This window comes from Athene cunicularia (assembly GCF_003259725.1).
Source record: "Athene cunicularia isolate RWA chromosome 14 unlocalized genomic scaffold, athCun1 chr14_part1, whole genome shotgun sequence".
Classification (NCBI taxonomy): domain Eukaryota; kingdom Metazoa; phylum Chordata; class Aves; order Strigiformes; family Strigidae; genus Athene; species Athene cunicularia.
The window spans coordinates 16,415,179-16,437,978 of NW_020799118.1; the positions used below are offsets into that span (position 1 = coordinate 16,415,179).

At 52.1% G+C, this 22,800-nt stretch overlaps 1 protein-coding gene across 4 annotated transcripts in view; it reads left to right on the forward strand.

The window, feature by feature from the left end:
* The window catches only part of LOC113485713 (ankyrin repeat and fibronectin type-III domain-containing protein 1-like), a 255,680-nt gene that overhangs the window by 17,849 nt on the left and 215,031 nt on the right, over positions 1 to 22,800 (forward strand). The window contains exon 3 of one of the 4 annotated variants that reach the window (XM_026859096.1): positions 12,523 to 12,652. The exons of 1 other annotated variant lie outside the window; for it this stretch is intronic. In XM_026859096.1, coding sequence (XP_026714897.1) covers positions 12,636 to 12,652 — 17 coding nt within the window. In that variant the 5' untranslated portion in view covers positions 12,523 to 12,635. Of the gene's footprint in view, positions 1 to 6,043; positions 6,157 to 12,467; positions 12,653 to 22,800 lie in introns of those variants that run through there. 2 more of the 4 variants (XM_026859099.1, XM_026859097.1) reach the window with 2 other exon arrangements.

The window sequence follows — 22,800 nt, forward strand, 5'->3', positions numbered from 1 at the left end:
GTATAAGAGACAGGCGTTACACTGCTCTGCCCTTCTCGCCCCGGTGACAGGCAGTGATTGCAGAAGGCTGTGTTTCTGATGGGGAGAGTCTGGTGCAAGTACTAGTATGTGCCCTGCAAGTGGCTGTAGATGGGGTCTGAGTGGCAGCTGGAGCCCGGGCTGCCCCGCAGCAGGGTCAGAGGGGTGCTGCCTGGGGGCTGGCTGCTGCTTCAGCTCTGGGTTTGCTGCTTTGGCTGGCATTGTAGCCTTTTGCTCCTCTCCACCTGATTCCTTGGTGTGTTGAATGGTGACATGATTTCGCCCGCTGCTGCTGGGGAACTGTCTTGTCACAAGAGCAGATGAAGTCATCTTCCCATGTGATGATGTCCCCTGGCAGTGTATGCGTGGCGTGAGGTGGTGGGAGAGGGTGCAGAAGAGCAAATGGGGGTGATGGCTCTTAAAACAAAAAAGCTCCTGCTGTCCTGGAGATCCTGTAAGACTCTTGTGTTAGGAGAGAGTCACTGTGAGTCCGTGTCACTATGACATCTCCTTGCCTACCACTCGGCCAACGCTGCCCAAGTTGCCAGTGAATGAGTCAGCAGGTAGTGACTCAGTAAGGTCACCGGACCGTGTTTACCCTCCAGGCAGATTCCTGGCTGCTTTTGTGATATAACTTGTTTAAAAGCCTCTTCACTAAGTGGTGATGCTTACACCCTTGCCTGGGGCTTCTGGGCTAAGGGTATTGGCAGGCTGCTGCTACCAGGGAGCTGTGGGACTGTAGCTCTCGGAAAGAAAAGCATATGTGACCTCGCTGCAGAACTGTCCCATCTTAAACTACGGGCATCCACGCAGAAACATGATGCCGTGAAGGAGAAGTTTGCAGTGGGCTTGTCTCTGCCCTGCCTTGGTACCACGGTAACTGCATTGAAGAGCATTTCCCTTGAACGCACTCAGTGCTGAACACAAATGCTCGTCATGCATAAAGGAAAAGCTTTTCAGTGAGGTAAAATAATTAATTTGCGCTTCTTACCATGGGACTTAATTTTGAGGCTGGCTTGAGGCTCACAGATCACGCACTTACTCTTATCTTGGCTTCTTTATCACTTTTTTCTCCTTTAATGATGACTAAAAGGATTTTCAACTTCTTTTGACTGTTGGCTTTCTAGGTATGCAAAACAGAAGTGCCAAGTCTGGTAGGAACTTATATATGTGGGCTGTTCTGTAGCATGTATGGAGCTGTGGTGTTGTACCTTGTACCTATTCCTTAGAAGCAGCTTTTAGATTTGAAGGGTCTTTGGTCTGCAAGCTGAAACCTACTCTTCCAGCAGGGCAGTGCTCTTAGGTTTGGCAGCACTGCAGAGGTCAAAGCCAGCCCTACCCTTTCCATGCCTGGCTTGCTGGGCTCTTCCTCCACCCCTGAGTGCCAGCGAGTGCCTCTGCTCCTGGAGCTGTCTTCCTGGCTGCTGGCACAGCGTCAGGCAACGTGACCTCCCTGCTGAGCTGGGCATCAGCCTCCGTGCCAAGCACAAGCACTTGTGCATCTTGGCTCTGCAGCACATTCATGTGGACTTGGAAGAGAAGAGGAGCAGGTGAGGGTGCTTCAGAAAAGGTCCACGCTGGTAGAAATGAGCTCTTGGTAGCAGACTAAGAATGGCTGGAAGTGCTGGGGCTCAAAACTAACAAAGCTGTCCTGCTTTTCAGCAGTCCAGGCCTTCCACAGTATGGATAGAGCTGGTGAGCCTTAATGGGTGGGACACCTGGGAGAGGCAGGGCGACCCTGCTTGGCTGGGCAGATCATGTCACCCCTCTGTGCCCTGCTTCCCTCCAAGGCAGGAGACCTGCCCTGCCCCTGGTGTGTGCAGAGAGGGGTCAGGGATGAGCTGGGTCTGCTGGGCAGGCTGCTTGTGGGTCAGCAAGTATAAAAGTATTGCTTTTGCCTCCTTTCCTGAATTTGAACAAGGCTGTCCCTGTACAGAAATGTAGATAGCTGGCCAGGTAATAATTAACTGGGACAGGTATCCTAGTAATTAGTCCTCCTGGGTGCTATTACACTGCCTGCACATAGCTTAATAAGTGGGGCAGGTGTGGTGAGGGCTGGGTTTTGCTCTCCTCTGTGTTTTTCAGGGAATGCTGAGTGTGTCCCGGCAGGGAAGGGTGGCTGGGCACTGCCTTTGGGTATGGTGGCTCGCGAGGCAGCCGTTCTGCTGTCCTTCCCTGTCCGCAGAGAGCAGGCACTGCTCTCGGAGGGGACATCTGCCATGGGGTGGTAGGTGTCCCGTGGGGGCTCTGGCTGTTGTGGCTCTCTTGTCTCATCCTGGGGAGCTGGGTGAGGAGCAGAGCTGTGGGAGGGCTGCTAAGGGGGGACACGACCTTTTTGCATAGTGGGGTTGTGAAGTTTTCCCCGCTCCAGATGTGTGCGTGCACCCTGAAGTGGAGCAGTGCTTGCCTGTGCTTGGGGGGGTTTGTAGGTTGGCCCTTTTGAAGGAGAAGGTGCAGGCTGCAGCGTTGGAGGCTGCGGGGCTGGCGGGACGCAGCCTGCCCTGGCAGCACTGCCAGCACCCAGCCCTGCCCCGGGGTGCTCGCCCTGCCTGCCCACAGCTTCTGGCAGCTGCTGGGAGCCATGGTGGTGCTGATAGCTTTGGCAAATTTATGCTGTTGATTTTGTCTCTAATGCCAACATCAGGAAGCACACTGAAATAAATTAGATGACGACTGGAGGAAAGCCAGAGCCTTTCCATGGATCCTGACGGAGTCACTCCCACCCGCGTGCTTAAGGCGTTAAGCCTCAGTCGGCTCTGGGCTGCAGGTCAGACTGAGACAGGTGCTGACAAGCATCCCCTGGGTTCCCAGGGGTTATGCCTTCAGTAGATCAATCCATACACCTGTAAAATTGTAATTGCACAACTTAACAATGCATTGCAGTTTATCCTGGTACAACTGCAAGATAAGAGTGTTGTAAAAGTTTACAACTGTAATAAACGGGTCCTTCTGTAAGGACAGTGTTGTTCTTTCACACTGCTGCTCGTCAGTTTTTAACTGTGATGTTAAAAACCGTGGGTTTTCTTTAGCAAAGGTTACAGTCTGCTTTAAATCTCCTGGTTAACTACACCTCTGCTCCTGCCAGCTCTTAGCCTGGTCCTGGCTGCCAGTGCGTCCCATCCAGGCTGGCAGTGCTCCCAACACCACAGGCATGGCCAGGTCACGTCCCTGTGCCACGGCTGCTGTTTGGTTTGGCCTCAGCTCTGCGCCCAGCATTGCTTCTCCAGCTCCGGGATTTCTGTTGCGAGTGTGTGTGCTGTGCTGGGGACGAGCAAAGGTGAAAGCTGGCTGTCTGGGCACCTCCGGACACGCGGGACTTGTGGCTTGCCTGGATTTCACCCTCTGCTCAGCCCTGAATGGGTCCTGGAGCTCGCCCTGCTGCAGGGGAGGATGCTGGCTGCTCAGTAGTCAAACAGCCTGCTCTCTTGACCACAAATTTTATTGGTGTGGCTTGGTTTTCTGGCTTGTAGGTGAACTAATGAGCAGCAAAACTATTTTCTCTCTTTTCTTGGTATGTGTAGAGTTGCTTCATGGATTTGATTGTGGGTTTTTTGTGCAGTGTGAAATGGTGACAGTTCACCAGTGCTGATGTGCAGCCTGAGAGCTGCTGAAAGAGGGAGTGGTTGGATGGCTGAGGAAAATGAGCCATCTTACATTATACCCAGCTGTTAGGGTAGAAAAATGCTGAAAGAGACTTGAGGGGAGGTTGCACACTGCTGAGTCTTCCCCCTGTGATAGAGCACGTCTGAAGCAGCAGGGATGGTGATGGAGAGCCCGGCTGCAGCCCTGGGGCAGGGACAGTGCTAGCCTGGGCTGGGGGAGGCAGTGGCTCTCTCCTCATGGAGCCCTGCAAGTCACTGCCTGACACATACACATAATGTGTTTAATGATAATTTTTTCATACGCCAGTACTCATGTATTGTTACATATGCAGTTGTAGACTCCTACTGGGCTTTTGGGGGGCTGGGTTGTGTTTGGAAAGGGGACGCTCCCCTTCCTCCAGCTGCGCTGGGCTGCAGGAGCATCCTGAAGTGCCCTGTTTGCTCTGAAGACTTCATCTAGTCTCAGATCACTGTCATTGCTCTCGGGGTAAAAAAAAACCAAACAAGCAAAGGCACTGTGCGTAACTTGGTAGCCAGGAAGCGAATGGTTTGGGAGTGAATAGCATTTTTATCAGCAGACTTTGCTGTGTGAGTCCACAGGCTGCCTTATTGCTCAGGGCTGTGTTGATTTACTTGTCCAGTACTGGTTATTGCACTTCCTTACTCTCTGGAGGTAATCAGGCCCTGGGGAGAATGTTTGCAAAGACGAGACTTTTTCCTTTTTTTTTTTTTTTCCACTCCTCCTTGTTGCTGCCATGCTGAAGCTGGGGCTCTATCAAACCCGTTACCTTTCAATGCTTTTGTCCCCATGCGGGGTGGAGAGCAGGGGCCCATCCTGTGCACCGGCATGTGGCACGGCACATAGCTGGGGAGCTCACAGTTCCTGAAGAAGGCTGGCAGCCGTGGCTCCCCTTGTGTCTCCTCCTGTCCGTCTGAGCTGCCCCTTGCCTTTGGGATGGATCACTCCTGTCTTCCAGGAGCCCAGCTGCTCTTTGCACCTACCTTTCTCTAAGGGTGAGGTGTCCTTAGCATCTTGAGGCAATGTCTCATGGTGCTTTCCTCAGGAAGTAGGGTAGAGTACTCAAATGAATAAAACAAATGTCTCCTTCCCCCCCCCCCAAAGTCTGTTTTTTGGAACTGGCAGATTAAAGAAGCAGTGTTAACAAAGGTATACGGGAAGAGCTTTGCTCTGGGTAGAGAGGCTGGTCCCTGCAGGGTTTTGCTTAGATAAACAACTTTATAAAATCAGGGTGGACACCTGAAGCTTTGGGCTATTAATGCTGGATTTACTCCTAGTGCAGGTCAAAAGAAATATAATTGTGTTTGTGTCTCATTACCCTGCAGTTTTGTACAGCAGCTTCATGGTAAAGGAAGAGCCTGAACAAACAACTGGCAAAGCAGTAAGATGCTTACATGATGGCAGCTGCCTGGTGAGGAAGTCAGCGCTTGCTTTTAATCAGTGATGTTGGCTGTGTGGGGCTCTTTGGGGCTCAAGCATGGCCTAATCAGCCAGCTAATGCTGCCTGCCGCTGGGCTTGTCAGGAAGCAAGATTTAGAAGCAAAAAAAGTGACAGATATACATACACATATCTCAGTCTTTTTAAATGTGTATTTTATGTGTTAAAAAGCCCCCTGCCCTGGCTCTCCTCACGCTTTGGTGCTTTGTTAAGGGGAGTGATGTGGCTTAGACTGAGGTTTCCCATGCTTTGGGCAATGGCCCCCTTCTCTGGCCTGCAGCAGAGGGGAAAGGACATTAGCTCAGCACAGGTGGGAAGCCAGGGCAGGTTATCCTCACCTTGCCACCGTAAGCAGCCACAGGGTTGGGACGAGAGGGCAGCCCTCCTTGCCTGCCAGTCTCCAGGACACCCCCCGCTTCTTCGGGACTGCTCTGGTCTTGGGGGAAGATCTGGAGGTTTGGGAAGAGGTCCCATAACTTGTTCCTATCAGAGAAATCTCTCTGACACAGCAGAAATAAAAACAAAGGGCTCTTCTTCAGTGTTTACTTTTAGTTTTAGAAGACAATAAGTGAGCGGATCGAGCTGCAGGCGGAAATGGTGTCTCTGAAGTTCAGGCTCCCCCTCCGCCCTCGTCAGGAAGCTCATGCTGCACGTGCGCCTGCCTGGGATGTTTGTAGACAAAGAGTTTCTTGATGCTTTTTTTTTTTTTTAACTCTCCCCCCCCCTCCCCGACAGTTCCCTTGCCCATAGGCAAAGAGGATTTGCTCGCTGACATGCTGGAGTCTTGCAGGGAGCTGGGCTCTGTGTGCTGGCGGAGCACAGCTGCATCAAGCTGCTTCTCTTAGCAGCCATTTGCCTTGGGAGCGGGGAGAGCTTCCCGATTTTCTGTTTCCTTGGATTGGGGAATGAAATCATCACTAATATGGTGCTGGTGGTGATGAGAATGGAGGGCTGAGGTGGCTCGTGGGTCCCTCCGTCGGGCCATCCTTCCTCTGTGGACTGACTCGGACGGAGCTTGTGCTTCCCGGCTCTGCCGCAGCCTGGCGCGGGGGCCCGCGGGTCCCCCCGGTGCAGAATGCGTACGTAGCCCTGTTTCTTTTGCTCATTTACTGTGTGCCCCGTGGGGTGCTGGGGTGTCTCCGGTGAGCTGCAGGGCTCTGCCGCAGCGTATCGTGGCGATGGGTCTTTGTGTGTGGCTCGTTTGTGCCTGCTCTGGCCAGAAATCACTGCTGGCCACTGAACTGCCCCTTTGCACCAGAAAGAGACCAAGCTGAAAACCAAGGTGTGTTCTTCTCCTGGTTGTGCGGGGGAACGGGGATGTGGTTAGCCCCAGGTTTGTGCTTGTTCGGCAGATAGCCCACCCAGCTCCACCAGGACCACGTGCTCCATCAGTGAGCCGTGCTCTGCCCTGGGATGTGCAGCTGCGTGGGTGCCTTGTTTGGGGCTGTGTGAGTTATGGTGCTTGCTTTCCTTGGGAGTTGTAATTTTCTCCGTGGCTGTGGTGTCTCTTCTGTTTCCGTGGCAAAGGAACCCAATTTGAAGTAAACCGCAGGCTGCGGGAGGGTTTGCGGTGCCAGATGCCGTAACAATTGGCAGATGCCCCTTGCAGCAGCTGTGTCTGAGGACAGGGGCTGTGTCCTGCTATGGTTCTGGGAGCAGGGTTGTTGCCAGGGCCACGGCTAGGAAGTGGACAGAGAGAATTTGCACAAAACAGCATGCAAAGGCTCTTTCATACAGTCAGTGACTGTCATAGCATGGCACGGTCCCTGCTTGTCCATGGTGTGGTCCCCCTGCAGACCTTCGGCTGAGTCTGTAACCTCTGGAGCCAGCAGCTGAAGGCAAAGGGCTGTCTGCCTTTGTGAGGGGGAGGTGGGCATGATGGCTGACTGGGAAGAGCTGCTGCTACTGTGTGGATGATGCAGCCCAGCCTCCCTGCATCCCCCCATCCTGACAGGCTGCTGGGTGCCGGGGATTGCCCGCTCCTTCCCTGCTCTGGCTGGGGAGCGACTGTATCTTGCTTTTAATGAGTTTCCTCCTATCCCGTTGCATTGGCAGAGAAGGGAGTAGCTTGTTCCTGAGCGCTTGCCAGTCCTAATAGAGTGAAGTGTTTTTCATGGACTTTGTGGCAGTCCCAGCTCCTGCTGGGCCACAAACAGCAGGGAGGGGAGATGGGAGAGGAGCAGGGCTGTGTCCTCCCTCCTGCGTCAGGGCTGGAAGGTGGCAGGCGGCCTTTGCTTGCTGCAGACCCTGGCTATCAGCTTCTGACTCTAAGCTCCTCCGAATGCCCCTGAGGAATATGGGCTTAATTCCTTTTCTTGGACTCCAGCTTGGGATCCCCTGTGCTGGCACAGCAGGTCCTGCCAGGTGCAGGGCTGCCCACTCCGTTCTTGGGGAGTGTAACCTGTCACAGAGCAGCAGCTTTCTGAGACCAAAGCACTCACTGATCTTACCCTGGGGAGCAAAGCCCAGCCTCTGAGCGAAAAAGTGCTTTAAAAGATGCACGTGCATTGCTTTCTGGCTGATGTCTTGCCTTTCTGCTGTGGATATTAAGGGGGATGATGTGTTGTACGATCCTGTCAGTAGTTGTCTGTGTCCCTCCCTACAGACAAGTGTATCTCTGCTCCTCTCTGAGCTGGAGGAGACTTTATAACTCTCAGCAGTCCTCATCTGCCAGGTCCCCACCTCAAGCTGGCCTGTGACTACGGTAAGAGCTTATGGCATTGCTCTTAATTCATGTGACTGCTCACCTGTGGCTATTTTGCTTTCAGACTTGTTTTTCCCAGGTGCCTGCTGCTGGAAAGGGCGAGGGGATTTGGCAGCTTGGGCAACCCCTTCGAGGACTGTGCAGTGCATGGGACATCAGCGCTGTCCCTGCCCAGGGACACAGGGCTGCTCCCCTGGCTCTGCTATAGCATGGGGGATGGGCTTTCCCCTTGTTTGACGTGAAGCTTTCCCTTCTTATGTGGCATCCGTGTGGTTGAGCCAGCAAAGGGGCAGCTGGGGAGGGGGAGCCGGGAGAGCTTGGCCAGTGTGCTGCGGGGGATGGAAAGTCCTGCCCTGTGCCAGCTGCTCCGGGGCAGGCTGGCTGCAGAGCTTGGTTGGCATGGCTGTTTCTTCCTCCCGTTTGTGAGTTGGCGTGCAAATGCCTGAGCAGTGAATGCGTAACTCTTGCTTCCTTCTCATTAAGGTGCTGATTTCGTGGCAAGTTCAGTAGTTAAGGGCACAAAACTCTTTCAGTGTCTTCGAATTAAAAGCAAGAGCAGACAAACAAAACCAACCCAAGCTCCCAGGAATTCTTGAATCGTCTGTATTCGTTCTTATCAAAAGGGGATTTTCTTTCCTTTTCTTTGAAGGAACCTCCTGAAGCTGTTTATTTTGTACTCTTCTTGACTGTGACTATTTTATGCAAAGAAGTCAAAATCATTAATGTAAATATCAGCGATTGTCAGGCCAATGATGCTTCACTGTAAATACTGCACAAGATTTGGCTAACAATGTAATGGCTTGAAACTGTACTATCTAAACTCTCTTTTGAGAAAAGTGGGAATGTTTCTGTAAGGGGTCCTGGGAGGGCTGCTGTGTGGGTTTGCATCTCTGGCCATTGGTGCCAGTGTCCTGGTGTATGAAATAAATCCCCTTCTTGGAAGCAGCTGCTGCAAGATCATGGGACCAGACCTGCAGTGAGCATCATTTTGGTCCTGTGTGTGTCTGCAGTGGTTTATCTTGCCTGATTAAATGATTCCTCAGGTCCTGTGGCAGTGTTGAGAAAGTAGAAAGAGTAACCCTGGTTTTATCACACTAGAGTTTCACGGCTGTTTGGCTCCTTCCTGCAGTGGCAGTGCACTGGCAGCAAAAGGGAGCCTTTTCCAAGGTCTGTTTGTGCTCAAGTATCCTCTCTCTGGATGGGAGAAGCCTGTTGGCTCTCAGGAGTCAGAAGTGTGAGCCTCATAGCTCTGTGGATACACCCTCCTCCAGCTCCTGGAGGAAGAAGAAGGTTATCTCATGGCCCTGGGAACCGTGGCTGCTCAGTGGGCTGCGCCTGGATGAGTTCCTTGGTGCAAATCCGTGGCCAGAGGTGCTGAAACACCTTGCAAAATGGGAAGCAGTATCCCACTGTGAGCTCCTTCTGGGCCTGGCCATAAAGGGCAAAACAGCATTTTCTTTCCATTTGGTGAGAGTTTTGATTGCGTTGTCCTGGCAGTGGAGGAGGTGTGTTGCTCTGGTAGAACCTGGCCTTGCATGGACTGGGGAGGAGGGCCAGGAACCTCTCCTTCCAGCCCCTGGGCGCTACAGTTCCCTACCCACAGCACACGTAGGTTTTGAAGTGTTCAGCGCCTGCAGAAGCCCGGCAGGCAGATACGGTGTCAGCTTCTCGTGCTGGAGCAGTGAGGCTGTGTTAACCATGTGTGTGGCAGTAAGAAGGGGTTTGCTCCCAGATGGGCTTTTCTCAGGGTGCCAGTGACAGGACAGAGGTAGTGAGCACAAACTGAAACACATGGAAATGCACTTAAAGACCAAAAATGATTTTTTACTGGACTAGGCTATCCAGAGAGGTTGTGGAGTCCTCAGCCTTGGAGATATTCGAAACTTGACTAACCACTGTCCTGGGCAGTCTGCTGTAGCTGGCTCTGCTTGAGCAGGGCGTTTGGACTGGCTGATCTCGAGAGGTCCCTGCTGCCCTCAGCCATACTCTGATCTTCATTCCTGAAACACCAGATGAACACTCGTTCCTTTGGCTGTCATTGTTTAAGGAATATCTCCAGCTCCATCGGCTCTTCCTTGCCTTTTGCTCACTTGTTGCCTGAGGTGGGAAGAAGATGAAATGGGGCTGTAACAGCTCAGTGGCCCAGGTCCTTTGTGTCTGCTGTAGCTGGTGCATGGGGCAGGTGATGTGATGGGAAACCTTCCTCTTTGTGGTGAGCTGGTGGCTGGACAAAATGCTGTCTGGAGGAGCCTGGTGAGGGAAGGGACTATCATGGGGTGCCCTGTTCCTTTTCGTGTTGTCCTCTGCCTACAACAAACCTCCCTCCCTGGCTGTCAGAGCAGTACAGACAGAAGAGCAGAGCAGCTGGGAGAGAAGTGATGAGCAGTCTTCTCTTTGGTTCCTGTGAGGATGCCCTTAATGGCACTGGGAGTTATGCGTATAGTCTCATCCCATTTGCTGCACGCTTTTTGCCTACATTTTCCCTTTTAGATTCTCTTTGCAATCTGCTTGACTTGAGTATGCGGAAGTTTTCTTCCAGACTTTCTTCTTTGTCAAAAATTTGCTGTTTCCCTTGTACCTCATGAGCCCAAGGATGGCCCAGCTTCGCTTTAGCTTTCCAGGCAAACCAGGGAAGAACATCCCTTGGCTGAGAGATGTTTAGAAAGCAAGGTAGCAAAACAATTTTGTAATTAAATGCTTAACCCTGTCCTGCATTCTGTATGTTAATCATAGTGCTGCTGTGTTGTGAGGGTGACCAGGAGGGGCATGTGTGATGTTTTCTTTTGTAGGTCATTTTAAGGTAAATCAGAGTTGCTCTGCAGGTTTGACTATCCAATACATAATTTGTCCAAGTGATTCTTAATGTTGGGTAATGAGCTGGAAGATTTGTCCAGTGCTTAAGGGCGAACCCCATTAGCTGTGTCATAAATAAAATTTCCCTGGCATCTTTCTCCATGTCAGACACAGTGATTAGAGCCTTAACTACTTGGCTGAGGTTGCAGTCTCCAATTTACAAGCAGAAAAAATATTTCTAGTGGAAACTGAGGTTTCCAGGCTTACACCTGACGAACTGTCCTGGATTTTGCAAGATTTTCTGAGGGGAAATAATTTTTGGCCAAATGCTTTTTTGCTACTTTGGCAGCCACAGCTGAAGCAGGAGCAAGAGAAAACAGTTCGCTTGGTCGTGTGCATTAATACAAATTCAGAGGCTCAGTCCTGGCTCAGTGAGAGCAGGTTTCCTGATTAGCAGGTGTGACTCAGGATGCAGTTCAAATATTTCTTTTGCATCAGTGTCCAGCTCTAGTGAAGCAAAATAATGACTTGCAAATAATGTTCTTTGTTGTGTGTTTTCTCCCAACAAATTTGCCTTGAATATAAATTCTGAAGCAGACAGCAGTTACACAGTGGAGAGTGAATCCAGGCAGATATTTGTCTGACTTTCAGTCATGCTGAAGACTGGCATCCACCTTTTTCTGTATATCACGGGGTAAATCTGCAACAGGCAGCTTAGTGATGTGCACATTAGAGTTTGGAGGCTAAAAGCAAAGGTACTCTGAACTGAAACAGATGAAAATGAAGCAGTGTTGTGATATGGCAGAAGAAGCACTGAGACACCTCTTTTTAGTGGGAGAGTTTTTCCTCTATTATCCTTGATGGAGGAAGACTTTATGCTAAAGCTTTCTCTTCTGGTCACTTTCTTTTACTTCCCTGTCCTCTATGGTTTTTGCTAGCAGTATGGCTGTGGACAGGCTCGGTGGGCAATGGGCTCATAGCCTGCGTCATGCCACGAGAGGGGTTGCGGGCTGTGCTGTGAGGGGGTCATGGCTCCCCCGAGGCTTGTGTGTGTGGTGGGTCCTGGTGCCTTAGCTGTTCCCCTTGGGTAGCAAAGGCTTAACTTGGTGACAGTGTCTGCTGATGGTTTTACCCCTTTTATTCCTTTTCCTTCCCATTTCCATGTTGTCTGTAGTGGCAGGCTAGCTCAGAGCCAGGAGAGCCTGTATATGTGGTGGTGGCTTTTTTCCCCCCTAGGGTGACTGATCCACACCATTTCCCTGCTCCTGGTGGAGGGTTTCTTTTTCCACAGTAGTTCATACTTATGCCTTGGCTTCTGAATGGGGCATCTCATCTCTCTTACCATACCAGGTTGCAGGCTAATGAGAATATGTCCGTGTAATAATAAATGAACATCAGCGTGGCAGCAGGTAAATGCGTTGGGTGCTCTTGCCAAGCCATGCATATTGACTGAGGTCAGTAGGAAGCACTAATATATTTTGACTGCTAATTCCAAATAGAGGGGAGGGAGGGTATATGAAAGTAAAAGCCCATAGCTCTTTCTCACTCATCTACTTTTTACTGTTGAATAAGAAATTAATGTAACCCATTAGCTAATGTAAGCCATTATCAATCCAATGACTGATAATCATCTAGAGAAAGGACAGCACATCCTTGTTTAATGTTGGAGGTACCAAGCAAATGAAGGAAGGTTTGCATCCTCACAGAGTGTGCTTTTACACCAGCATGCCCAGGCTTGTGGCTGCTGAGGTCCCTTAAATTGAGCTCATTGCTCAGGCCTGGGGGATGGGATGAGCCAAAGCCACAGGGCAGGCAGGTGGTTATCCTCTGTAGGGCACCGCTCAGGGCATCGCTCAGGGCACCGCTCACCTCTCGGTTAGGTGCTGACGATGCGCTGGGCTCCGTCCGTCTCACTAATGGGCAGGGTCTCCATCTCTCTCCCCTCCAGCGGCGCAGGGTGGCTAGCGATGGTGGAGCCTGGAGGTCTGCACCGTGGCGCAGGATCTCTCGGCTGCCCGGAGCCCAGGAGGAGCTGCTCTGGACCCTGAGGCGAGGGGCGGGATGGACCTTGTCAAAGGGTGAGTCGGGCCATGCCACACTCCCTGCCTTTTGCTCACTGATGGTTGGTAGGGGAAGCGGTGTGCTTCTGTTTGGGGAAGCTGAGCCGATGCCTGGCCCTCCGACATAATTCAGCGTGCATGATACCTTTGTTCCTTTTCCATATTGCAAAGCAAACCTCAGCCCGCAGAGCGAGGTTGTGCCTCACTGAACAGATGAGCAGTAAATGCCACAACGGGGGCTTGCAGCCTTTCCCCACGTTTCACTGTTTTCATACAGCCTGACAAATACCTACCAGTACCAAAGCCAGGCACAGCACTCGTGTAGTGGTGGGGGCTGTGGGAAGTGCTGGGCAAGTGTTGTTTTTTTTAATTGGGGTAATGCAATGTGAACTAGCTGTGCCTAAGGAGGGAGTGAAAACCTGGTACTGTCAAACCTGACTTGTTTCACTGCAGCAGTGGTTAAATACTTCAGTATTTAATCTCAGTCCGTGCCAGCTTTCCAGAGTGAGTGCTGTGGAAAGAAAACAATTCTTTTTGATTCCCTTTCTGTTTCGTCTTGTTTTTCTCATTAAGTTGCAGGGAGGATTTGCCTTTTCAGGGAGGTTCCCCTGGGAAGCATGTTCTGGGCCATCCTGGCTGTGCAGAAGCCATCGGTGGCCACCGTTAAATGCCTCCTACCTCTAAGATCCGTGCTGAGATCACTTGAGAGTGATCACAGAGGCGTGGAGGTAAACACAGTGCACGTGGTGGTCTGTGCTGTGGGCACGAGTGAGGATAGGTGGCTGCTGGCTCACTGCAGGCCGGAGGGCTGCTCTCATCTGGGAGCTGGGGAAGGGAGGAAATGGGAGAAAACCTCTTGTCCTTGAGGGTTTGTTTTTCTGCATATGGAAGTCATTGCATGCAGGACGTGAAGTTCAAGCACTGAGAAGGGACAGGATGGGCCAGGTCTGAGGGCAGAAGTGCAGATCCTGCTTGTCTTACCCCTGGGGAGGAATGCTTTTGAGCCCCCAGCTCTCTGCTGGTCTGGGGACAAAAGAAAAACAGGGGCGATAAATGGATTTAAGCTGGGATGATCAAACCCCTCTTGGCTCAATCCTCCTGGTGCTGTGAGTGTGCGCTCATGGACTGGTGCTGCATGCTGGAGGCCCTTGCATGAGGGAGGACCTGTAGTGGGCCCCTCAGCTTGTCTCATGAGTGGGGCAGGCAAGAGAAAGGGAGCATTGGAGACTTCTGCTGTCATCTGCACGTGGGTTAGAAACCTCCAGGTGAAAAGCAGCCAAAGCACAGGCTCCAGTTGTTGAGCTATCTAGTCTTTTCCCCAAAGCTAACTTTGCCTTTGCAGATACAAAGGCCGTTTGTCTCCCCCGCCTTGGCAGGGCTCGCCGTTGGCTAACGTTGTCTTTGTCTGCCACGGGCTCATGGAGCCGCAGATGGGCTGGGGAGAGCAGCCTCTCAATGCCGGGATTGTTTGTGGCTGCCCCCACCTCGCGTCGGGGGGACAGGCAGAGTGTACTCGCTATGCCCCCCCCCCGCCACCTTGCTGCTGACTCGGGCTGCTCCGGGTCCCCAGCACCCCCACGAGCCAGGCAGTGCCCTTGTGGCACAAAGCTGTTGTGCTGAGGCCAGTCTTGCTGCCCGTCTGTCCCCCGTGGTCTCCTTGCTCCCACAGGGAGCTGCCTCCTGAGTGTCTGCCTTCTCGCAGCAGGGAGGAGGATTCATCCGAAGGGCATGTGGTCCTGGTTGGGTGGAGATGCACTAGCCTCAGCCTTTGCTGTGTGCATTTCTGCCACGCGGGTGAGAGAAAAGGGTGCTGGATAGCCACACTCCAAGGCCTTGGTGCTTTTGCCATGGAACAGAGGAATGGAGCCCCTCCGGGGAGTGTGTAGCCCACCAGATAGAAGGAATGACCCCCGCACTGTGGCTCCCTAACTCCCTGCCCTCCTCTGGGCACTGTTTGTCCATGCCTGTCTTAAAGTGCAGGAGGAGAAATTGGAAAAAACAACCTGTGAGTAGTAAAGGGACGAGCTGGGGGTGCTGGAGCTGGGATGGGAGCTTGGTGGTAGATGTGGTAACTGCTTGCACTCTGTTCTCTGCGTGCAGGTATGGACTGCAGGGTGCCTTTCAGGCTAAACAGAAGGTGGTGTGCTGTTAGGGGAGCTGCTGCCTGTGGAGGATGCAGTCTTTGTTACTGGTGGGAGTAGGGGTCACACAAAGCAGTGGAGTAGGAGGTGGGTGCAGCACAGGCTGTTTCCCTTGCCCGGTTCCTGCCACCCTCCCTCTTTGGGTCTGATGGCGAACACTTCCCTGGGGCTGGACCTGTTGACCGGGGGTTGTAGTAATGGTGGTCAGGGTTGTTTAACATGTGTGAGTGAAGGGGAGAACAGGTTTTTTGTGGTGTCCCTTCACCCCAGGCTCTTGGCCGGAATCTTGTCCCTCGGTGTTTCCTTCCTGAACATCCTGGCTGTGTGGGATGGCTGGAGATGTTCGACAGCCATCACTAGAGCCCTCTGCTCCTCTCTTCCTGGAATTTCTGGCTCAACTCTTTCACCGAGAGCTGGGAAACTGCAAGTGCTGACCCCCACGCAAACCCCCTGCTTCCCAGATGGGGGTGGAGAAGAGGAGGGCAGCATGGCGGGGAATAGTGGGGGCTGCTGCGGGACCATGGGTTGGGTCCTCGTGGTGTGTGGGGGTGGTGCCTGCCAGAGTGGGGGACGCGAGAGGGCAGCGTGGCACTGCTGCTCACCCAGCTCTGGCACTCGCAGGAGTGGGGTGCGCTTCTGGCACCCCTTCACTTGCGCTGCCCATCCCTCCCACCCTGTCCTGAACCCCTTTACCCTCCTTGCACTCCAGCTGTATGTGCTCTTCCCACAGTCCCAGATCTTTTTCGGTAGCCAAATGCCTATGTCTATCTGAGGGAAGATCCATCTTTTTAAGCAAATAATTACTTACTCATTTTCAAAGGGTCGTCTCCCAGGGAGGACAGGCCCAGTGCTTTTTGAGCATCTTTGACCAAAGGGAGCATCCGTCACCCAGCGCCTTGCAGTAGCTGCTGCTGTCTTTTGGCAGGGCACCGCAGCTGGAAACCTGCCTGCCCCTTGTGCTGCTGGGCACAGCAATAGATGTTACCGCCCGAGCGGGCTGAGAGGGGCTTCACGGAGGGCTGGTCTTGCCTGCTGGTGCTGTGAAATGTGATGCTCCTGGGGCTTTTCCTGCATGCTTCATCCCTGGGTTACAACTCTGGGAAGAGGGAAAAACCCCTCACCAGGATGACAAGGTATGATTCTCATCTGAGCTCTTGCTTCGGAGGTGCTGGCCCTGGCTGGGCAAGGCAGAACAGGGTGCTCATCCCTTGGAAATGAACAGGAGACAGAGTCCTAAGGCTCTTTTTACTTTATCCCCCGCCCTGGCCATCCTCATAGTTCTGACCTAGAAATTTCTCACTCCGTTTGCTGAGCTGGCTTAGTTAAAGACTAATTTCTGAAGGATTAATTATTCAGTGAGTATGGGGAGGGAGGGTAATGTCTGCTGCCAACTCTGCAAGGTGGTACTTGCTGGCCCAGGGTGCCTGGCTCGGGGACAGGTCCCAGCCCTTCCCCCAGGAGCCCCAGCCACAGCCCTCACCCTGGGCTGGGCACATCTGCTGTGCAGGTGCATATTGGGGAGCACATCACGCAGCATTTCTGTGTGTTGCTCTTGTCCTGTACTTGTTTTCACTCTGTTTAAGCAGGAAACCAACTTCTGGCCTTGCCTTTTTCAGTGACACGTTTTCAGCTTGTGCTGCTGTCCTTCTCCCTGGAAGTCCCTGTGACAGCTGTCCCTGAGGTCCCGCGTCAGCTACACCATTGCTCAGCCTCCCTGTTCAGGGCAGGCACCTCGGGATCTCCAGAGTGCCCTGGAGAAGGGCTCTCAGCAGTAGATCTGCAGAGATCTGGTGATAGTGCTGGGGCTTGGGGAATCAATCCTCAGCCTCTGGCCCTGTGGATGGATCCCAGATGCTGCTGGCCCTCCCTGCAGCCGTGTCTGCATCCTGCTCGCTGGCCTGTCTGGGGCCGCTTTGGGGAGAGGATGCAACAAGCTGCAGTTTGGGTAGCACTTGTTCCTTTAAAGCCATGCTGTGGTGCTCAGGATAATTGCTCAGCTGTGCAGCGACAGCAACTGTTTTTCAGGTTGCAAATAGCTATGTGCCCTGGAGAGTTTATAAAGGAATATATTTCCTTGATCTCCACAGGCTCTTGATGTGCTGGTGAAAGCAGATTCCCTGTTTAACAGCAAAGTAAGTGCAGGTTGGCAGTTTCTTTCCTTTACGTGCTCCTCTGCTTTCCCTGTGATGTTTTCGGAGGAAACACAGTTAAGAGGCTGTCAGGAGGAGTAGCAGTGTGTGTCAGACAGTGGGGTTGGTGCTTTTGGACCCAAGATGCATTACTGTGGGTTTACTGGGATGCTTCACCCTTCACTGCAGTTGTGGGAAGGTCGAGGTGCAACTTGCTGCCTTGCTGGGCTTGCTGCAGCTCTACCATAAAGCGTTTGGAGTGAACGTGTGTTCCTCAGGAACGCAGAGGGATTTTGCTGCTGTATGTCCCTCTGCATAAGGGGTTTTGGCAGGAGGCCTGTGACAGGCACAGCTGTGCCAGGAGGAGCCTGAGCCACCAATGGGCTCCTGTAACCTGCTGTTTAGAAGGCAATACCTGTAAGTTTTGTTTCCCTGACCTCTTGTGAATGGGCAGGTTTGCTGGTAGTGACCGCAATGCTTTATTTGCTTGTGTTTTGGCATAATCATTGCAATAAACAGTAAATGTTTTCATTAATAACCTGCAAATAGCTGCTCACCAGCTGAACCGTGGGATCTGTCTGTGTGCTCACTTGTAGACTGAAGGGACCTGCCAAAAATCAGCAGTGTTCAAAGTTGTCACATTTAGCCAATAAATAGCACAGGCAGAGCAGAAGTGTGCAGCTGCTGGTGCTGGCTTGCCGAGCTGCAGAGACCTGGCTGCTAAAGCTCACCCCCAAAATCGGCTGTTTTCATGGGGCACGTGGGCAGAGCGCTGCCCCACCGTCCTTTGTAGAGAGTGTGTCTCTGCTGGAGCCATGGCTGATGCTTGTAACAGAAAAACAGAGGAACTCAGAAGTGCTCTGCTTGCAGCAGACCCCTGTAAGCTTTGCAGGTGCTGGGTGGGGAAGCAGGGGATGCTGGTAAGCAGCTGCTGTCACCCTGCTCCCCCAAAGGTCCAGCTCAAGTGCAGTGCGACGCAGCCTGCCTCAGCCTCCTGCACAAACTGCAAGAGTTGGCATTTCAAACCAGGTCATCTTCTCAGGCAGTATGCAGGCATCTCTGTTTTCCGACTTGTCCAACTTTTCTCAACATTAGAATTTGGAAATCTGTGGCCATCCTTGCTTTGATCATCAGAGCAGCTATCAATTTTAGCTTTTATTTCCTTCTGTAAGCCCATATTCGGCTGGGTCCTGCAGGAGCTTCACAACCTCCTGAGCCACAAGGGATTTAAAGGGGGTGAAGAAGGTTTGGGAGAGGATGTGAGTGTCTCAGCTTCACCCTGCAATGGGAAGCTGAGAAGATCTGCTGTGGGGCAGCAGGGAGGAAAATGAGTGAAGAACGGTCCATGAAGCAGGGCCCTACTGGTACAACACCCTACTGGTGCAACACCTTCGTTGTAGGCCAGCACACAGGACTGTCATGTAAACTTTTCTGATTTAATGCACAATTGTGCCTACCTTTTAATGCACATGCCAGGCTGCTGGGCTGTGTTTATGGAATTGAGCCCAGCTCTGTGGCAGACCACGGGAACTGACACCGCAGAGAAGCACTTGGCTTCATGGGATGTTCCCAGAGCCAGGCTGAGACTGGTGAATGACCCTTCCAGGGAGCAAACCTCTACAGCAGTGAAGGTGTTGAGGGGAGTTGCTTCAAGCAGCTTTCTTTGAGGTGCATGTAGCACGTGGGAAGCAAACCCCACCAAAGAGGCTCACTGCAGCAGGGTGTTATCCCACGTGTCCACGCTTGCTTGGGAAAGGATGGGTGAGCTCTGCAGAGATGTGCAGTCACCTGCCCTGTGTCTTTGTGAAGGCACCTGAATCGCTGCAGCAGGGAGCCTGGCACAGCATCTGAACCAGCTGGTTCCCTTGGAAAGGAGTGTGAATTGGCAGCTGTGGCAGAGAGCAGCCCAGCACTGCCAGGCGTGCAGGTGGCCGCCCTTTCGTGGCTAACGCATGGGTCACACTCAGGACCTGGGAACTCTCTGTGTGGCTGTGGTCTATGCTGAATGAGTTCAGGGCTCTCAGCTCAAGTTCCCTGGGAAAATTATCTGCGGATACTAATGTGAGCTCTGCTAGGCAAACTCTTTCCTTGCGTCTGTTTCCTTTGGTCAGGTCTAATGTCCTACTGATCAGGCTCCATTGTGATAAAGCCGCTGAACACTCTGAGTGAGGGGATGTCGGAGCTGTATTTAATGTAGCCTGTGCTGCTGTCTGCAGCACAACACTGCTGCTTAGAAAGAGGCACTTGCTACACCCTGAATAATGCTGTATTAAACTGTGATTATCCCCCAAAAGTAATAAGATGCTTAGCATATGGTGCCCCTGTTGCTGTGACAGCCTGCACGCCTCGGCCCCCTTGGCCCTGGGTGAGGGAGCCGCGGTTAATTCCTGCTCTGGAGGAGAAGCACTAGCAATACTCTAGATGCCCGAAGTGCCAAGGTGCTGCCACCTCGGGGTGGGGGTGGGGTGGTGAGAATGGGAACTGTCGTGTCCTTCGCTCCTTGCTGGAAAGCAAGACCCTGTGAGGTGTGGAAGGTCTCCTGCTGCTCCCAGCCCAGGGCTGTTTGCCCTGTTGCTGCCGAGTGTTGTTTTACTTCCCATGGAAGCAGGGACTGTCTCGCTCTCCGCAGGCACAGTGGCTGTGTCTGCACATTTGCTTTACTGCTAATAGAGCTGCTGCTTTACCCATTGGTTCCTGTATCCAGAAAGGGCTCACGAGAGCAACTGCAGCTTTCCCTTTGCTCTACAGAGCCTATTTAGTTCGCACGTATTGCTGCAATTATTGCTGGATTTCATCAGATGAGAGGCGCATCTTTCTTAATAGCCTGTGTAATTTCTTCCAGAGGGACACATTGCATTAAATCTTTAATCCAGCAAGCTGCTAAGGGAGTACACTCAGACTCCATGCATTTGCTATTGATCTCTTACACAGCCCTAATGCTACCCCGGGGGCTTTACCCCTCAGAGTAGCTGGAGCTGGTGCAGTCAGAGCCTTTGGAGGGGAGCTAGGGTGGCAAAGGGCTGCATGGCTCCCCAGCTTTCTCCCTGTCCTTTGCTGTAATGCCACATCCATTGTGGGCCAGGGAAGTCAGGTTCCTCTCTGTGCTGTGTGTGCTTGGGTCACATCAGTGGGGGCCCGTGCAGTGTGAAATAAACTGCGTAGGAATTGAAATGTGGTGTTGCAGGGCTGCTACCAACAACCATGTTCCAGTAGGTCACTTCTGCCTTTGATTTCTTCCCATCTTCAAAAATCCCTGCTAGCCCCATTTTCTTAAGAGTTTCAGGATTGCTGACTCTCATTTTGGATATATTTTTATAAAAGCCCTTCTGAAAATCAGCTGGTGTGTTACTGAGCCTGATGCTGCTTGTCCTGCTCCCTTGGCGGGGTCCAGTTGTGCTGGGGCAGGGGAGGGAGAGAGCTGTGCTGGTCCAGCTTGCACTGCCCCATCCTACTTATGCCAAATTGACTTTTATGTGGCTTTCTGCTGCATGCCCTTGCTTGCTCTGACCTTTTCTTCCTTCCTTTTCCCTGCTTTCTCTCCTTGCAGCCTTCTCTGCAAGGCAGGAGTCATTTGAGAGGAAAGCCAAGTTCATTTTTCATGCTCAACCACCAGTGCAGCTGTTTGTGCTAGCAATTGCCTTTGATATGCATTTACAGAGACAGTGACCTGTGAAAGAGTAAATCAAAGACCTGAAGCTAGTGCCTGGGGTGTACCTTAATATGTATGATCTCCCCTTCTGTTCCTCTGCAAATAGTGAGCAACTCTGCAAATTGGGCAGAGTCCAGTACAGGATGCAGCTTTCTTGAGGGTGTTGAGGATGGCTGGGACATCTTCAGACTGGGAAGGCTGGTAGAAGGTATGTTAAGCCTGGACTTGTACAGCTTAGCTTCTGTAGTTCTGCATGAGGCTTGACTGTTGATGAAGAAGATGGTCTGCATCTTTGTTTTATTTAATTTTTTATTTTCATGTTATCTACCCTTATTTGCATCTTGGTGCCTGGAAAAAGTCTTATTTTTCAGCATCTCTGTGTGCTCATGGGCTCTTGGGATGCCAAGACCTAGTCTGGGGCCAGAAAAGCCCCATTCCTTACCCTGCTTCAGGGCTGAACTCACTGCCCACTTCTTGAGATGATTGGGAGAGATTTGGGCCATGACCAAATCATGCGCAGTGGTACCTGATGCAGCAGGTCAGCCCCACCGGTGATGGCGGGTACAGACACTGACACTGTAGTCTTCTGGGCTGATGAAGTGACTGTAACGTGAAAGCTGCTCAAATTGCCAGAGCTGCCCTATTATCGGTTAATCTTATTCCTGAGCCCTGTGGGGCTTCTTGTGCTTGTTACAAGTGCATTCATCCATGAGGCTTTCACAGGTCTGGCTGCTCTGATCACAGCTCACATCTCCATGTATCTTGGCCAATATTGGCCTGCCAGTAGATGTGTGCAGTGAAAACGTGGCCTATTTGATGTGCCCTGGCACTTCCAACCTTCACTGCTCATTTTAAATTTTTCCTGCTCCATGCACTAGATACAGAGTGACTTTTTAAAATGTGTTTTCCCGATGTAAGGATGTTACCTGATTTTTTTTTTCTTTTTTCTTCTTCCCCAAAACATATGCGGAGTGCCTGCTTTGCATCCCAGGGGGTGGCAGGAGAGATCCCAAGCTGTTTGCAGCATGCTGGGCAGAACATGGATCATGCTGGCTCGGTGACTGTTCCTCCTGCAGAGTGAGAGGATCCTTCCCTTGTGCATCATTCCTGCTTTGACCTGGGGGTGTGGGGAGCAGGAGGCTGGTCCTGCTTAGTGACATTCCTGCCTGCTCACCCCATGGGCTGTGTGCAGCATTGTCAAAACCTGCCCAGGCAGGCAGGGAGAACTTTTGTAGCAGTTGGTGGGACACCCTGCTGCAAGCACCAAACAAAAAAACAACTCTGGACTTCTTCAGCCCCATCCCACTCTGTGGCCAACTCTCTTGCCAGCAAGGAGGCCCAGGGCATGGGTTGCCATGTACCACTGGCCCTTGTAGCAGAGAGGTGTACATGTTTTACTGCAAATGGAGATAAAACTGGGCTTTGTTTGGAAGATGAATGGCTGGAAAGACACAGCTGAATTGGAAACATCACCCAGCCTGGACAGAGCCTGGAGGTCATTACAGTAAAAAAGTACCGGATTGTTTTTGCATTGAATGCTGCATAGCAAGGGGTGGCCCGTGGCCATTGTAGGTGCTGGTTGCCCATACTGTGTGGCCCTGTTCTGTCCATGCTCTGCAGTAGCTGATGTGAAGAAACCTCATGTGTTTGCTGAGCATCCCCAAACTGCTGCACTGGGTGACCAGTGGGGATGCTGCCTGGACCCGAGCCCAGGGCAGAGCTCCTATGGGACCAGCTGAGCCATGTGAGGCCACACTCTGCTAGGGAAACCCATCAACTTATTCTTTTAAACTGTATCTACCTGGGTTCAGTTTTTGCAGGTTCATGTGTTGGCAAAGGGCTGCTGTGGTCAGACTCCAGGTGCTTTAGGAAGACTCTGAAGAGAATGATTTTGGTGGGGTTGTGACTTCTTTATCCAAAATTTCTTTTGGGGGTTTTGGGAGCGAGGGGTTTTCCCTGTGTGCCTCAGGCATCAGCTGGCACATTTGTGGGTAGCAGGTTGGGGGCTCACAGAGGTGCTTTCTTCTTCACTGGAAGTTTAGGCTGAGGTGGGTTTGACGGTCTGACCGTGGATGTGGCCGTAGTGTGACAGAAGGGTTGGTCCAGAGTGCAGAGCTGCTGCCAGTGAGCTGGGGACCAAAGCAGTGGCATCCAGCACAGGGACAGCATGAAGTAAGATGAAATCTTCCTTTTTACCTTCTTTTTCTTGTTTTCCCTCTTTTCCTGATGAGGTTGCACAGCTGGGGA